Source organism: Camelus bactrianus, chromosome 19, assembly GCF_048773025.1.
Source record: "Camelus bactrianus isolate YW-2024 breed Bactrian camel chromosome 19, ASM4877302v1, whole genome shotgun sequence".
In the NCBI taxonomy this organism is placed as follows: domain Eukaryota; kingdom Metazoa; phylum Chordata; class Mammalia; order Artiodactyla; family Camelidae; genus Camelus; species Camelus bactrianus.
In genome coordinates, this window is record NC_133557.1 from 15,391,115 (window position 1) to 15,409,489 (window position 18,375).

Genomic DNA, 18,375 nt, shown 5'->3' on the forward strand with positions numbered 1-18,375 from the left:
GGTGGACCACACTCCCCCAAGCCTGGAGAAGCAGTATGTGTAATTTGACTCCCATTTCCCTGTGCTTAGCTATTACATAAGCTTCTTTAGAAGACTGGCTGTTTGGTTTAGCACCGTGATGATGACTGACTAATGTGTTCGGAGACATCATGTCAGCTTTGCATGTGCCCCATCCTTGACACCTCTGTTCTGTCCTCTACAGCCTCCCCCACACTGGCATTCTTACCCACAGGCATGTGGGCCTCTTGTGGATTGAGGTTCATAGGGAGAAGTGCGTGGAAGATGGGCATGTTCATGGGTTTTTCTTCACCCGTTCGAGCTGTGGCTTCCTTTGAAGTATTCCTGGAGCTGAGTCAGAGAAAGCTATCTCACCTTCACAGCTAGAATGAATCCGAACATCATCAATCAATATACTTGGAATGGTCCTTCCATGCTGTCTAGCCTGGTGGTTACCAAGTGCTGGGCTGCAAATATGGTGCCAGAGTGTTTGCTCCTAATACAGATGATCTGTCTGCCAGGGTAGGATGGGAGCTCACCAGGCCAGTCCCACCTCCAACCCTGCATGGACCGTCTCTCCCAGCAGCCTCATGGGTGGTCATGGAGCTCCTCGTGGCAGGGACCCCAGCATCACGCTATGGCTGGGCTTTGTTGAATTGCCAGTGTTAGACAGTTTTTCTTCATGCTAGGCTGATTCTGCTTTTTCATTTTACCTGCCGATGATCCCAACTCTGCCCTCTGGACTTGGAACAAAGCTGATCCTTTTGTTCATGACTTTTGTTAAGGCTTGGTCCTGTATTCCCAGTATGGCCCTACCAGTGCAGGCAGAGGTCAGCTGGGCTATTATCTCAATGCTGGCCATGATTCTTTTCCTGAGAGAGCTCAAGATGCATTAGTTGCTTGATGGATCACTGTGTTTTTGTTGAATTTGTGGTTGTTGAGTACTGCCACCCTCCCCTCTCCTCCACCTTCCGCCCCACAATAAACTCTTGCCAAGTTGGGTTACAGTAAATGGGCTTCAGAGGACAGTGACAAATCCAGGCCAAGCCCAGGACCACCACTCAGAAATCTGAATGCAGGACCACAGGTGGGAGAGGCAGAGCTAAGGAGCAGAACCTTGGGGACCTGAGTCCCACAACAGATTTAAAACTGGGATGTCTGTCTAGGATGACTGTGCCTGAAGTCTAGAAGGTTCATTACAGCAGGGGTAGAACAGAGAGTCCACAAAACTCCATGAGAATGGGGTTGGTGGGGGGACAAGGCTAATTTCTAATTCAAATATTTGGAACATTAAGGGCCCCAGAAGTCTCTTTGCTCATGAGTAAAGCATCTTTATACTGGGGGATGGGGGTGGGGGTGGGGGTTGGCAGGAAGGGGGAAATGACGCTATTATTCACAGAAGTGTGTTGTGGGAGGGCGGGGGTGTGCATCCTTTAGCAGAGAAAGTGTGTCCCAAGTGAGCTCAGAAGGGGGAAAGCCGGTGCTGCGTTTTGTTTTCCTTTTCCCCTTGTGCTCAATGGTACAGGAAGCGCGAGGCGCAAGCGCTCACGGCCTTCCTCCCGGCTGCTGCCAATATTGTGTGGAGAAGAATAGCTGTAGAAAAGGAAAAAAAAAAAAAATCTTAACGTTTTAACAGTGTGAACTTTGAGACACTGTCTGACTCATGTTTTAAAGTCTCTTCAGTTTGAATTTACCTTCCTTCGTGTTGTTTTTCTCAAGGCACCAGGCTCGAGTCCAGAGATGTGTCAACCCTGGGATGGAGGCGTCGCAAAGCCTGGGCCTCTTTCCCCCATCTCAGGGGGCGGGGCTGCTGTGGGCACCGGGCCTTGGCCTTCCAGCCCTTCTTCAAGGCTGGCCTCAGCTTGGCGGCTGCAAGATGGCCATTTCAGGGGAAGTGGAGGTATCTGGTAATATGCCTCAGCAAGAGACCACTCATGCTGCTTCAGGCAACATCTTTCTCTGGGGGTTCCATTCCTGAATCCCTAAAAGCAGCATTAATGTCTGTTAGGGTACTTTTGGCTACAAGTAACAACAATCAATTCAACTAGCTTAAACAACAAAAGGGATTTTGTTGGCTTGGATAGCTAAAGTCCTGAGGTCCCTAAATGGAAGGGCCCTCTTTCCCTGCTGTGACTCCCAAGTATCGGCTTTGTCCAAAGCCAGCCTCCTGCATAGCAGGTGGCAAGATGGGGGCAAGATGGTGGCTTCTGGCAGCAATTGCCATTCATGCTTCCGGTTCACAAGCAGTGGGAATAGAGAGCTTAGTGGGAATGACCAGCTTAGGTCATGTGCCTACCCCCCAGCCAATCATGCTGGAGGGACTTAGGCCAGCGCTGACAGGCTCTGGCCAGTCAGGGCCCAGCACAGAGTGATAACTGGGAGAACTCCAAAGCCCACCGCCAAACTGTCTCTCAATGGGCCCGTGCCTTTATTCCTCGTCTTGTTTCCTCAGAGGCATATCATCCCCCAAACATCACTCCCGTAATAGCCTTCTTTTCATTTTGGGGGAGAGGTTCTGTAGTGCACCCTGCCCATGCCCTCCACCTCGCGCTTCCCCTCAAGGCTCAACTCTCGGGAGCGCAGCCGGTTTCCCTAGACGTACACTGCTGGTTTCTCCCTTTCTGGGGCAGCAAGGATCAGTGGAGGCACCAACGGGAATCAAGCTCAGGCTCTGTCAGACAGCAACCTGAGGCTGAATCGAGGCTCACTCCAATAACCTGTTCCTGCCTCACTGAGGCTAATGTGCCTTGGCTTCAGACTTCAGGCTGTCCATGATCAGATTATTTTGATTCATCCACCCAGACCTCAAACAGCCGTTTGTTGGAAAAATTAAGTACCGCGCCCTGTTTGCCCTAGCTTCTGATTTCTCTTCTCAGAGCACACACACTTCCGGATAACGTCACCCCCAACATGGCCTCTGTGGACCCCTCCCCCAACCGCCTCTCCAGCCCAGCGCCTCCATTAGACTTGCGGCCCCACGTGCCCAGGTCTCAGCAAGTTGGTCCATCCGGATGCTCTCACAACACACGAGCTCGATATGTCTCCTTGGAGCTGGTTTTCCTCCAAATGAGGTCCTACTTGGGGATCCCCTTTAACTGTGGATGATGCCATTGCTCTTCCGGGTCCTGGCAGTTTGGGCTGTGTCCCTGTTACCAATCAGGGGTGTCTCTGGAAGTATGGACAGGTGCACCCGGGTCTCATGAGGGGGCCAGGACTTCTGAGGGCTGCCCCAGCACCCAGGCCAGTGCCCTGTCTTGGGGGCTGCCCAGCTGCTGTGTTAGCAGCATGATGGCAGTTCTTTAATTAGACCAAGCAGGGTTTTCTTGGTCGGGGGTGGGAGGAGGTGTGTGGGTCTATTGGGGGAAACTAGGTCACCTGAAAACCAGCAGTCAAGAGGGAGCTGTCCTGGAGCCCCAGCTCCAGGGAACCCGGAGGGGCGAGCCGGGTGGAGCTGGCAGGGAGAGCAGAGTTGGAGAAAATATGCCCTGGCCCCCTTTTTTGGCCCTTGGGAGACGTTGTCCTCGCCTTTCTCCAGGGGGGCTGAGCAGTTGTCCTGATTCCTTCAAGTGAGCAAACTGTCCAAGCCAGAGAAGGCACAGCAGTTGAGTGCCTTCTGTCTGAATGGGGCCTGCAGGAGGGAGCACTGTACTAGGAGTCAGGCCCAGGGTTCAAGTTACTGCTCAGTCTCCGTATCCTGTGACTGTGTCCCCCACTCCCTTGTGCTTCTGCTTTGTCATCCATCCAATAAGCAGGGACCATACCTGTCTTTATCCTGCTGTACCCTAGCCCTTAGTCCTAGCATGTGGTAGACATCTGAGAAATATTTGTCAGATGAAATAATGAGCTCATAGGAGTGCATCTCTTATAAGATTGTTGTCATTGAGGGTCAGTGGCCAGGTGTTCCCCAAATGTTACAGTTGTTGCCAGCACTAAATACCATCATCATCATCATCATCATCATCATCATCATCATCATCATTATTTTTTGCTACCACTTAGCAAACTTTCCACTGGAGTCGATTTATTTAAAAGGAAAATTTTCTATCACTCCCATAAATAAACAGTAACTGTGAAACCAAATCCACAGGAAAAAAAATCGTGTTATTGTATTCTATCCTAGACACAATTGCTTGCCCAAGGCTATGAGCAGGAGGTCTGTGTTCTCTTTGTTTACAAGGGAAATTGACATGGTTGTAAAGATGTTAAAGGAGTAGCCCTGAACTGACACTTCTGGATAAAATCTGATAGATTGAAAAAGAAGTGAAAATGATGTAACTCGCTCTCTCTAAGTCCATGTTATATTAAGCCGTGTCCTGTACTTTTGAAAATTCCCTTGGGGGAGGGGTTCTCTTTCCACACTTAGGGAAACACCTGGCTGGGATAATGGCTGAGGAAGTTATTGGAAAGGATTAAGAGTTTTAACAGAGCTGCTGGTATGATTATTCTTATCTTTGGTTTTAACATGTTTTTGGTAACTCCCATTTATTAGGTGAGGAGTGAATACTTAATAATGAAGAATTGAGTAACCATCTGTGTAGAGAAGCTTAGGGGCGAAATAAATTGTACAGAATACTTAGACTGATCTGACATCAGTGGACATTTTATTGTCTGGCCGGTGAGGGAAAATTTGCCGTCTCCAGAGATAGCTGCTGGGCCACAAGTTCTTCTTCAATTGCTTATTGGACAGCTCTGGAGACCGGGTGTCTGTTCTTTGGGTGCACACCACTGCTCTCCTATACCGTGGTCCTGTTCTTTATTGAGGAGACTCATAGTTCTTGTGCAGATTGGACCTCTGGGTATTTGGAGACTGCTGTCTCATTCTGCCTAAGACAGGACTTGCAAACTCAGGTGACCAGAGCCAGCAAGTGATGCCAATTAGTGAAGGAGGTCAGGTGGGAGTCATGGGAGACAGTGGGGACTTTTGGAAATCAGAGGGATGGGCCCTGTCTGAAGGGGACAGTTTTACTCCATACCTGCTGATTGTTGCCATTAAGCCCAGCATGGCCAGGTACTGAGATGTTTGAAGAAAAGCTAAAATTTCGATTTTGGATATAAAATCTTACAGTTTTAAATGTTAGCAGTGAATGACAATATCGTAAAACATGGTGTGGACCAAAACCCAACCAACCAACCAACCATCCAAACATGATGTGGACCACAGGGGACTTTCTGGTTGCCTGGCCCTGAACCCCCAGTTGCTCACTGCTGCCTCCTAGACTTCTGTTCAGTTTGGGCTGGGCAGCCCCATCCACTTCAAGCGTGATTGGTGTGTGTTGGTTCCCAGAATTCCCTTCACGATGGTCAGCCCCTCTGCGTGCCTTTGAACAATGCCAAGCTCCTTCTCAGCCCATGTCTTCTCACCTGATGAACTCATCTTTGGAGATTCAAATCAGTTACCTTCTACTCTGGGGAGCCTTTCCTCATAACCCCAGGCAGACTAGCTCTTCCATTTTCTAGCTGTGTGATGTTGGATAGGTTAATTAATTTTTCTGTGCCTTGGTTTCCTTATCTGTGAAATGGGGATGAAAATAGTACCTATCTCATTAGGGGGTCAGGAGGATTAAATTAATTTAGAGATATGACAGACAGACACACTTGGGTTTCCTAGAAGGCAGAGCTGGTCCTTGATCCACCTCTAAACCAGGACTCATCACAGGGCAGATGTTCATTAAGTGTTTGATTCTTTGAGGAAGTGTGGAGAAGTAAAGATGTGGTCCACTAGTTCCCAGTGAGTTCTGATGTCATGATGATACAGTGTGGTTGTGAATTCACCTCTTCTGAGTTCCTTACTTTTAAAAAGCAATATCTATCTAAAAGGCTAAAAAACAGTCAGCACACCAAATTCTGGCAGAGAAACTGGATGGTCCATACACTGCTGGTAGGAATGAAAAATGGTACAACCACTCTGGAAGACAGTTTGAAAGTTTCTTTTAAAACTAAACATGTAATTACTGTACAACCCAGCAATTGTACTCTTGGGCATTTACTCCAGAGAAATGAAAACTTACGTTCATACAGAAACTTGTACATGAATGTATTAGCCCTAAACCGGAAACAACCCAGAAGTTCTTCAATGAGTGGATGGATAAACACTTACATAAAGTGGAGAACTACTCAGCAACAAAAAAGGGACCAACTGCTGCACAAAACAACTTGGGTGAATCTCAAGGGATGTTGCATGAAAAAAGTCAATTCCAAAGGTTTTCTTTTATATAACATTTTTGAAGTGACACAATTCAGGAGATGGGGAATTAGATTAGTGATTGACAAGGGCAAGGACAGGAGTGTGTTGGTAAAGGGGAAGAGGGATGCTTGTGTGGTGAACTGTATCTTGACTGTAGTGGTGGATACACAAACCTAAACAGGTGATGAAATTGCTTATAACTACACACACACACGCACGCACACACACACACAGAGAGAGAGAAATGAGTGCTTATGAAACTGGGGAACTCTGAATAGATAGGTTGTATCAATGTCAGGTTGTTGGTTTCAGTATTATACTGTAGTTTTGCAAGATGTTACCATTGGGATAAATGAGGTAAAAGTTGCAGGGGATTGTTCCATAGTATTTGCTACAACTACATGTGAATCTATAATTATCTCCAAATAAAAAGTTTAATTAGTTAATTTAAAAAGCATTGCAAGATATTCAAAACAAAAGAAAACAAAACAAAGGAAAACCAAGTGTAGTCCATTTGTTTCCTGCTCAGCCTTGCCATTGGCTTACATTTATCCTTGAGATCAGGTCCACTCAGATCCCAGGAGCCTTTGCCCTCTGAATATTGCCAGGCCTACCCCTTCCGCATTCTTCCCGTGTACCCTCCCAATCTCTTCAGGGAGCGACCTGAAGAACATTCTGACTTAGCCTGAGCTCTTGAGGGTCCAGATGATGGTTGAATCCTGGTCTTTAGCTTCCTGAGGATGGGTGCCCAGAGTGAAGCGGGGAACCTGAAAAATTAATATCACTTGCTGAATCCCAGGGCTATCCTGATCCCCTTGGTGACAGCGAGCATGTCCACAGCACACAGACGTAGACCTGTAGCCAGCAACCTGCAGTTACCCACCAGCCTCACCTGTGGGTTCCCAGATGCGCTGCATTTCCGTGCCCCTGTTCTTTTTCCTCCAAGCTTGTTGCTCTGTGCTAGTTAGGCGTATAACTCTTTTGGCCAGCTCTTTTTCTTCCTTGTAAATTCTGGGAGGTGGATACAACATTTTACAGATGGGAAAGCAGGCTTAGAAAGGCTCGAGTTGTTCCAAGACCCTTTCCCTGAGTGTCTGAGAGCCCAGAGGGTCTGTGCTATGTGAAGACAGCGACCACTTGGCTTAAGACTCTGAAATTTTGTTGACCTCATGTTGTCCAGGAATTGATGAGAGCAAGAGGTGTGAATTTTTTTAAAAGCCATCCAAAGAGGAAAACTTCATCTAAGATATCTTAAGTCCTAGGAATTAAGCAATGATCAAACTTTGGTCTTAGGACCCTTTTATACTCTGAAAATTAAGGATCCTAAAGAGCTTTTGTTTATGTGGATTATCTTGGTATAATATTTATCATATTATAGATTAATAGAGACATTTAAAATATAGTAATCTTAGCTTTAAAATAACAATAAATCCCTTTTAACAGTAACCCCCCATATGTTATAACAATAGAACAACCTTATATGAAATTACAATAGAACCTCCAAAAAGTGAGGATTATTGTGTGATGGTGATGGAGGTCTTAATGCAACAATGGTAATTATATTGCAATATATGTGTATCAAATCAACACGTTGTACACCTTAAAACTTACACAGTGTTCTAGGTCAGTTATATCTCAATTAAAGAAAAAAAAATAGGGGAGAAAAGAGTTCGTAACCAGGGAGGCGGGGGTGACGTAATCAGATCGGTTTTGAGCCTGACAAGCGTGTCCCTCTGTGTCTCTCCCCACCTGCCCCACAGGCCCCAGCATGAGGCCCCAGCCCCGCCGGAGCCCCCATGCTGCCCCGGCCCCCGGCACGCCGTGCTAGCCCCCAGCCAGGGCGCGGGGAGGCGCGGTGGCCATGGCCAGCCACGTGGACCTGCTGACCGAGCTGCAGCTGCTGGAGAAGGTGCCCACGTTGGAGCGGCTGCGCGCCGCCCAGAAGCGCCGGGCCCAGCAGCTGAAGAAGTGGGCGCAGTACGAGCAGGACCTGCAGCACCGCAAACGCAAGCACGAGCGGAAGCGCAGCACCGGCGGCCGCAGGAAGAAGGTGTCCTTCGAGGCCAGCGTGGCCCTGCTGGAGGCCTCGCTTAGGAACGACGCCGAAGAAGGTAGGTCCTTGTTGATGGGTGGCCGCCCGGACCTCGGCGCCTCCTGGGCAGGGTTTGGATTCCGGATTCTGCGCAGTGGAGGGGAGAGCTGGGTGCGTCTGGCCCAGGCCCAAGTTCGGGCAGCCCTACACGTCTTAGGAGGTGGGTGGATGTTTCTCAGAAAGGGTCTGAAATCTGAAGACTTTCATCTTTTTTTTGGAAACAAGAATTTCAGCCTTTGGCTAGTAAATCCTAATTGTCCTTCCCTCCCAATATTTACTGTCAGCCCATTTCTTGGGCATTGCCATTTCAGATACGGCGGTGAACCCATGGGATCGGGTTTCTCTCCTCCGAGAGCTCAGTACACGTAGGACCTTGCATTTCCTGAGTCCCTCCTGTGCGCGGCAGGATTATCTGCTGGTCCGTTTTATTTGGTCTTCACCGCAGAGGTGGATGGTTTAGAAGGGTGGTTAACGGCATAGGTTAGATGATCCAGGTCTAAAACTGGCTTTGTCAGTTATTCCCTGGGTGACCATGGCAGATAGGCAAGTTGCTTCAGCTCTCGGTACCTTAGTTTCCGCCTCTGTAAAATGAGGATAATGATAGTATCTGCCTCCAGGGCTTTCTGGGAGCGTTAGAGAATACCTGTAAGCTCTTGGCATGCTCCCTCCTACTGTGTAAGTGATTAGTATGTTTCATTTTATTATATTATGACTGTATTTCACTTCATTATATTTCTATACATTAATAGAAAGTTACATACAATTTTACATATAATATATAATTATACATAATATAAATGAATATATAGGGTGTCAAGAAAGTCTGGAAACAGACAATGTACACAGCATTGTCTAGGATATTTTCACTCTATAGAGGGAATGAGTAAGTACACTCTTATAAGGGGCAGCAAACCCACAAGGCTGTGAGGCCAGGGACAAGAGCCTAGATCCTGGGAATTCTGATCCCAGCTCTGTTCCCTTGGTCAAGGTTCTGAATCTCACTGGGTCTCAGTTTCCCCGTCTGTAAAATGGGTATCATCATACCTGCCTCTTGGGTATCATGATATCTGGATCATAGTGTGCATCATCATCATCATACAATTAAATAAAATATACAGGATATCCATAAAACCTGGAATCAGAGGATCCACGATTTGACCAAAGCCCTCTTCTGTGAGCGTGCTCTGAAGGATGATGCCTGCCCACTGTTCCTCTGAGATGTGTACATGCGTCTCGTGTCCCCTTAGCATGCTCTGGTCCCTCCCTGTATGTGAATCCCTTCTGCCTGTCCTTGGAGGAACCTAGCTGTGTTTCCTGGGTCTCTCTGGCCTCCTCACACCCTCCAGACACTGAGTACCAAAGCAGTAAGTGGAAGAACTGAGAGGTGGAGGCATTTACCCCAGCAGGATGTTGGGGTTTATGAACATTTCTCCTCAGGTTCTAGAACTTTCTGAGAAGCACAGTTCCATTTCTGCCCTGGTTACAGAGTGCTCCGGGAACTGAGCAGAGAGGCATTTCTGGAGCCACTCAGCTGGAAACAGTGCAGCAGAGAGTGTGGGGTGAGCAGCCCCTGTGAGAGAGGCGTGAAATCTCAGGCTCAGGACAGGGCCCTGTGAGGCTCCTTCCCACGTGTCATTTGCCGGGTGATGCGGCAGGTCCCTCCCACTCAGTGGGTGGCATGTCATGATGTCTGATTTTTGTCGTGGGCGGTGGTGCCTCAGCCCTCCTTTCACACTCATTTTCCACTCCCTTCTCCCCTGACAGATTGCCCTTTGCCCTCACTGAAGGGGCTTTGCAGAGGCTCTTGTGAGCCGGATGACATGCCTCCCCCTCCCCCACCGCCCCTCCTGTGCTCCCACCGGTACTGGTTAGAAGGAGCACTGGGCTTCGGTCCAAGGTCCAGGAGCCGCTAGGCCTGCATGTGACCTTGCACAGCTTGTTTCACCTGTCTGGGTCCAGTTTCTTAATCTGTAAAAGAGGTTTTTTTTTTTTAAATTGAAGTATAATTGATTTACAATGTTGTGTTAGTTTCTGGTGTACAGCATAGTGATTCAGATATATATATATATATATTCCTTTTCATATTCTTTTCCATTATCGATTATTAGAAACTATTGAATATAGTTCCTTGTGCTATACAGTAGGAGCTTGTTGTTTATCTATTTTGTATATAGTAGTTTGTGTCTGCTAATCCCACATTCCTAATTTATCCCTTCCTGCCCTTTTCCCTTTGGTAACCATAGTTTGTTTTCTGTGCCTGTGAGTCTGTTTCTGTTTTGTAAATGAATTCATTTGCCTTATTTTTTTTAGATTCCACATATAAGTGATATCATATATTTGTCTTTCTCTGTCGTCTGACTTACTTCACTTAGTATGATCATCTCTAGGTCCATCCATGTTGCTAAATGGCATGATTTCATTCTTTTTTATGGCTGAGTAGTATTCCATTTTACACACACACACACACACCCCACATCTTCTTTATCCATTAAAGAATGGATGTAAAACGGGTTTTGAACACTAGCCCTCAAGGGTATATGGCAAGAATTGGACAAATCCTGGATGTGACAGCTCTTTAAAAAGTGACCCTGAACCCTGCACCAGCATAATGATCATTGTAACACACTTTTCCCTCTTCTTCCTCCCACAGAATTTGATGTTTTTAAGAACCCAACTATGTTGTTCTTGTAAAGATCAAACAACATAGAAATGTACAGAGAAAAAGCTCCTCCCTCTCTCCCCTCTTCTTTCCCTCTTTTCCTTCCATGATTACTTCTGCTCTGAGTTTGAGGTGTTTCCTTCCAGGCATTTTCTCCACTGAGCTATGTATTTATAGACTTGGAGAACTGTAGAGCTAGTTTGTGGGTTTTGTTTGTTTGTTTCAGCTTTTATGTAATTGATGACATAGTGGATACACTATTCAGTAGTTTTTCTTTTTTTTCACCCAACAGTATATCTTGGAGGCGTTTTCATGACAGTAGGATGGAATGGGATCTACATCTTTCTTTTTAACTGCTTCGTAGTATTCCACAGTATGGATTCACAAGACTTTTTCAACCAATTCCTTTTTGTTAGACATACCAGTTTTTTTCAGTAGTTTTGATTTTGCCACAGTGCATGTTTTGCGCACACATGCAAATGTTGATCTGGGACAGACATTAAATTTGAATGAGAAAAGTGCTAGTAAATCCCCGGGGCTGGTCCCCTGGCTCTGGGGACAGTCAAGTGAGCGTGGAAGGCCAGAGCACCATGCCCTGTGGCAGGCGGTGGGGTGGGGTGAGAGGCGCCCTGGGGTCCACAGGTGTCTGGGTTTGAGTCGGGGTGGAAGCTGCCAGCAGCCAGCAGGCGCTGTCACCAGGCTATGCTCAGCTTCTTGGCAGCATGACCGAGCCCATGCTCCCAGCAGGCTGGGGCGGCTTCTGCGTGCTGGTGGAGCGGGTGTTGGGGAGGCTGCTGGGGCATTAGCTTGCAGCGGGATGGGAATGTGGGGTGGCAGCTCCCCCGCTCCCCTGAGCTCACAGCAGTGGCTGAGTCAACCTCCTCCACCTACCAGGGCGATGTGAGTCATTCCTAGAGTGAAGGCAGAGCTGAGGAACTCACTGCATTTCCTTCTCTGGCTCTGCATCACTTTCAGGCTAATATCCAGGCACCAGGGACCCTCCGTGGCCTTGGACTTGCCTGAGCCCCACTCTCATGTTCCCGCTGCCCAGCATCAGCTTGTGCTCCAGCCACCTCCAGCTCCTCCGGCTTCCTCCCCGTGCCCTGCGTCCTCTTACCTTTCCGCCTTGGCATATACGGTTCCCTCCATCTGGAACACCGTCACCCTGACTAACTCCTAAACCCTTCAGGTTTTGGTCCTGTGTGACCTTCTTGGGGAGCCATCTCTGATCTTTTTCTGTACCCTCTCCCCCATCACTAGGTAGAGCAGTAACTCAATACACAGCTGCCATTTCCTGAGAGGCAGTGCAGTGTCGTGGTGAGAAGCATAGACTCTGAAACTAGTTGTCCAAGGACTCCCTGTCCCAGCTCTGGCTGTGCAGCCTTGGGGAAGTTAGTTAACTTCTTGGTGCCTCAGTTTCCCCATCTGTAAAAATGAGGATTATATGATACATCTGCTTCAATTTAACCCCAATTGGGTTGACAAATGTGAGAGTGGTATGGTAAGAAGAATATATGTGAATTGTTGTTATCCTGTGTTATTTATTATTCTGCACTTACTTAATCTCTTGTTAGCATATATTCTGATTGTCACTATTATTATTATTATTATTATTATTATTATTATTATTATTATTTTGGTGGGGGGAGGTAATTAGGTTTATGTATTTATTTGTTTTTTTAATGTAGGTACTGGGGATTGAACCCAGGACCTCGTACATGCTAAGCATGTGCTCTACTGCTTGAGCTGCACCCTCCCCCCTCATCATTATTATTATTGATCAAGTACTTGCTCTGTACCAGATAAGCCCGCTTTACAGACATTATCTCAGTTAACCTTCACAGCTACCTCTGAGTTAGAGTCAAACCCCATTTTTTTTACTTTAAAATAAGTTTTTTTAGAACTTAAAAAAATTGACATATAGTTACTGTACAATATTATATAAGTTAAAGGTGTACAGTATAGTGATTCACAATCTTTAAAGGTTATACTCCAGTTATAGTTATTACAAAATATTGGCTATATTCCCTGTGTTGTACAATATATCCCTGTAACTTATTTTATACCTAATAGTTTGTATCTCTTACAGGTAGAGCATCAAACCCCATTTTTAAAAAACCAACGCTATTGATGTGTAATTGGCATATCAGATTTGCCCATTTTAAGTGTACAGTTCAGTGATTTTCAGTACATTTACAGAGTTGGGCCACCATCACAACTCAGCTTTAGAACATTCCATCAATCCCCAAAGAAACTTTGTGTCCAATTTTAGTCATTCCCAGTTTCCACCCTCACCCCTTCCCCAGGCAACAACTAATCTATTTTCTGCCTCTGTGTATTTGCCTTTTCTGGACATTTCATTTACCTGGACTCATACAATGTGTGATCTTTTGTGACTGGCTTCTTTAATTTAGAATGATGTTTTCAAGGTGCATCCAGGTGGTGGCCTGTATCAGGACTTCACTCCTTTTTATTGCCCTATACTATTCTGTTGTATGGATTTTTTTTAATCCATTTTGTTTTTTTATCCATTTTGTTTATCCATTCACCATTTGATGAACATTTGGGTGGTTTCCATTTTGGGTTATGTTGCATAATGCTGCTAAGAACATTTGTATGCAAGTCTGATGTTTAATTTTAATTCTTACTTTTTATTGAAGCGTAGTCAGTTTACAATGTTAGTTTCAGATGTACAGTAAAGCAATTCAGTTAAACATAGACTATATGCAAGTCTTTTTGTGAACGTATGTTTTCATTTCTCTTGGGTAGTTACCGAGGAGTGGAATTGCTAGGTCACGTGGTAAATTTATGTCTAACTTTTAAGAAACTGCTCAGCTGTTTTCCAAAGTGGCTTCACCATTTTACATTCTCAAACCTTATTTTAGAGATGAGGCCAGTGATGCTCCGAGAGGCTAGGTCCCTTGCCACGATCTCACAGGTTTTAATGTCCGACTCGGAATTCGAACACAGACGCATTGTCCCTGAAGGACGTACTTTTAACTTCCCAGCAGTCCTGGCACCTCTTGGTTTTTTTTTTTTTTTTTCCCCTAGAAAATTAGAGAACTATTCACTTGTGGTTCTGATCTGTGCCTCTTTGGGCTGTAAGGACGCTGGTGTTTCTGCTGGCCTCTTGGCCCTTAGTACTGGGGGTCCCCAGATAAACTCTTCAGCCTTAGCTATGACTTCTTTCCACAGCCACGTGAGCCAGCCTCTCCTGAAACCACCAAACATTTAAGTTGTCAGCGCTTCTGTTCTTCCCTCAGACTGTATAGAATTCTTTTTATGGAAACTGTTTGAAAAAGGAAAAAAAAAAAGTTTGAGTGGTTCTTCTCTGGCCTAATTTTGACTCTTCAACTGTTATTCTTATGGTAAAGGTTTTCAAACTTAAAAAAAAAAACAAACCAGTGGAAACTTTTCTTTAGATGAAATATGATGCGGAAACCCAAAATGTAAAACACATGAAAGAACTATTCTGGCTGAGGTGGGGGGAGTGGGTGCTGGCTCCTCATCCCCTACTCCTCCCCCCACACCCCCACAAATCTCTCCCGAAGCCCCAGGTGCGTTGGTGGACACCTGGGCCCTGCAAGCCAACCTTCAACCATTGACTCATCTAAAGCACAGCTCTGACTTTCACTTTTGATGATTATGAAAGGGGAAGTTTCTTTTCTCCTAATTATAAAACTAATGCATCCTTGTTTGTAGAAAAGTTTACAAGTACAGAAAAAAAAACACACCGAGAAGAAAAGAAAATCACTCATCCTCCCAGTGAAGAGCAACAATCATTGATAATATTTTAGTGTCATTGTATCGGTCAGAGTCCTGATCGGAAACAAAGATCCCCTCACATGGGATAATCTGAGAAAAGTTTAATGAAGGGACAATATGCAAAGAGTTTAGGGCAATAGTCCTCCACCTTTTTGGTCCCAAGGCCCCTTTATATTATTAAAAAAAAAAAACTGAGGACCCCTAAGAACTTTTGTTTAACTGTCCTGTATCAATATTTACTGTATTGGAAATTAAAACTGAGGAATTGAAATAAATATGTATTCATTCAGTAAAACATACAAATAACTTCATTATCCGTTGTACTAGTTAGCTGTTTCTGAGCAGACGAGTTCAAAATTTAGCAACTTCAAGCAATAAATATTTACCTCTTTTCACAATTTCTGTGAGCCAAGAATTCAGGGGCAGCTTAGGGTCAGTGATTCCAGCTCAGGATGTCTCAGAAGTTTGTGTTCACCTAAAGGTTTAACCGGGGTTGGAGGATCCACTTCCAAGATGGCACATTCACATGGCTCTTGGCAGAAGGCCTCGGTTTCTTGCCATGTGAACCTCTCCCCAGGGCTGCTTGAGTGGCAGCTGGCTTCCTTCAAAGTGAGTGACCAAGACATAGAGCGAGGAGGGAGCCACAGCACCTTTTATGACCTAGCCTTGTAAATCACATACCATCGCTTCTGCCATATTCTATTCATTAGAAATAATTCATTAAATCCAGCCTACACTCAAGGGGAATGGAAGTATTTGGCTCCACTCCTTGAAGGGAGATAGTTTATAGACATGTTTTAAAACCACCACACACCTAATAGATCTTTTTATGAAAAATGATCTTTTCAAAATAAAAAAAATAATGAGGAGAGTAGCCTTGTCTATGCTTTTGCAAATCTTTTAAAGGTCTGGCTTAATGGAAGACAGCTGGATTCTCCCATCCACTTCTGAATTCAATCTGTTGTGATATGTTATTTTGGTTGAAATAAATGAAGAAAATCTTACCTCATACAGATATGCAGTTGGAAAAGAGGGAAATATTTTAATTGCCTTTTCAGATAACTGTAGATATTCTTTGAAACTGCAGTCAAACACAGCAGGTGGTAGTTTGTTGAAGGTTAATTGCAACATGGAATCTGAAACTAGATCTTTTTTTTTTTTAGCTTTTTTTAGGATATTGCATGAAAATCCCTTGGTTTGTCTTACATTTTGAATGGCTCCTTTACCCATGCATACTTTTTTTTTAACATAATACATTGGTCTGTTAGAAAATACTGGTTCACTTTTCTGGATATGACACCAAAAGCACAAGCGACAAAAGCAAAAGTAAGTAAGTAGGACTATATTAAACTAAAAAGCTTCTGTACAGCAGAGGAGAGCAACAAAATGAAGGTGCAACCTACAGAGTGGGAGATATTTACAAACCACACATCAGATGAGGAGTTAATATCCAAAACAGAAAAGGAACTTACCAACTCAATAGTAAAAAGGCCAAATCGTTCAATTAAAAAATGGGCAAAGGGCCCAAAGAGACAGTTTTCTAAAGAAGCTATATGAGTGGCCAACAAGTACAGGAAAAGATACTAGTCATCAGGGAAATGCAAATCAAAATCATGGTGGGGTATCACCGCACACCTGTTAGAATGTCTATTATCAAAAAGACACCAAAAAAAGTGTTGGTGAGAATGTGAGAAAAGAGAACTCTGTGCTCTTTGGGAATGTAAATTGATGAAGCCACTATGGAAAACAGTATGGAGATTCCTTTAAAAATTAAAAATTGAATTTCCAGATGACCCAGCAATCCCACTTTTGGGTATATCTCCAAAGGAATGAAAAAGAACTACCTTGTAGAGAGATCTGCACTGCAGTGTTCATTGCGACATTATTCACAGCAACCTAAATGTGCATCAACAAATGAATGGATAAAGAAGATGTGGTATATATACATGATGGAATATTATTTGGCCATAAAAAGGAATGAAATACTGCCATTTACAACAACATGGATGAACCTTGAGGGCATTAGGCTAAGTAAAATGTCAGAGAAAGACAAATATTATACACTTTCACTTATATGTGGAATCTAAAAAAGTCAAACTCATAGCAACAGAGTAGAAAGGTTGTTGCTAGGGGCAGGTGAGGGTGGGGGTCAAAGGGTATAAACTTCCAAGTATAGGATGAACAAATTTTGGGGGTTAAATGTATGACAGGGTGACTACTGTTAACAATAATATATTATATATTTGGAATTTGCTAGGATAGTAGATCTTAAATGTTCTCACCATACACATGCCAAAAGGGTAATTATGTGAGATGATGAAGGTGTTAACTAACCCTGTTGTGGTAACCATTTTGCAATATATACATGTAGCAAATCAACATGCTGTACACCTTAAACTTTCAGAATGTTATATGTCAGTGAAGCTGGAGGAAGAAAAGAAAATATTGGTTCATTGTGTTATGCAGATCTTCTAAATGTTGATACATTTCATTATATGATATAAAAATTTATATTTTCCAACTATAATGGAAAATCTGTAATGGAAATCTGCAAAAAAAAAAAACCACAACTCTGAATCACTATTGTTGTACACCTGAAACTAACATAGTATTGTGAATCAACTATACATTAATTAAAAATTTGTATTTTCAAGATCAATCTCACCAAAAAATTCTTCAAGTACTGGGAAGCCGTAAGGTCATGGTGATCATACCAGTTTTACAAAATTCTAATTTTTGTCTGAAATCTTAAATTCTTTTTTTTTTTTAATAGAGTTACTAGGGTTTGAAACTAGGACCTCGTGCATGCTAAGCATGTGCTCTACCACTGAGCTATACCCTCCCCCCTCAAATTCTATCATTGGCAATAAACACTATTCATTGTGGAAGGGTCTCTTTGTCCATTTTAGAGAAAAAGACTGGTAACCATTGTTTGCAAGTCATTCTTTAAGTAAAAATGGTGTTCCATGGGATAAAGGGCTGGCCTCACACGCAGCTTAATCATTCAAATAATGCAGATTGAGACACTGATCATACTTCGTGTGTACTCATTTTGTCATGCAGAGTATTTAAAAAGATGTGATCGAGGCTTGAGACATAATAAAATTAAGACATTTTACAGCTTCAGCAAGGACATTTTAAAGTGAAACTGGCATTGATTTTTTTTTTTTTCTGGTTATGGTGTGTGTGTTTTATTTTGGTGTTTTTATTAAAACTATTTTTTTAGAGCAGTTTTAGGTTCACAAGAAAATTGAGGGGAAGGTACAGAGATTTCCCACATACCCTCCTGCTCTCACATGTACTGCCTCCACCATTATCAACACCCCCCGCCGAATTGGGACATTTATTACAATTGATGAACGTACGTTAACACGTTGTAATCACCCAAAGTCCATAGTTTACATTACGATTCACTCTTGGTGGTGTCCATTCTATGGGTTTGGATATTATGCATTGCATAATGACATATATTCATCATTGTGGTATCAAACAGTATCAGACTGTTTTCAGTGCTCTTAAAATCCTCTGTGTTCTGCCTACCCAGCCCTCCCAACTCCCTAATCCTTGGCAACCACTTATCTTTTTACTGTCTCCATCGGGTTTGCCTTTTCCAGAATGTCATATAGTTGGAATCATACAGTACGTAGCCTTTTCAATTGGCTTCTTTCACTTAGTAAT

General features: G+C 44.1%; 1 protein-coding gene across 3 annotated transcripts in view; it reads left to right on the top strand.

Moving 5' to 3' along the window:
• PPP1R16B (protein phosphatase 1 regulatory subunit 16B) overlaps nt 1-18,375 on the top strand; it is a 94,218-nt gene that overhangs the window by 17,836 nt on the left and 58,007 nt on the right. For all 3 annotated transcript variants that reach the window (XM_074347269.1, XM_074347268.1, XM_074347270.1), the window contains exon 2: nt 7,942-8,292. In XM_074347269.1, coding sequence (XP_074203370.1) covers nt 8,043-8,292 — 250 coding nt within the window. In that variant the 5' untranslated portion in view covers nt 7,942-8,042. The remainder of the gene's footprint in view (nt 1-7,941; nt 8,293-18,375) is intronic.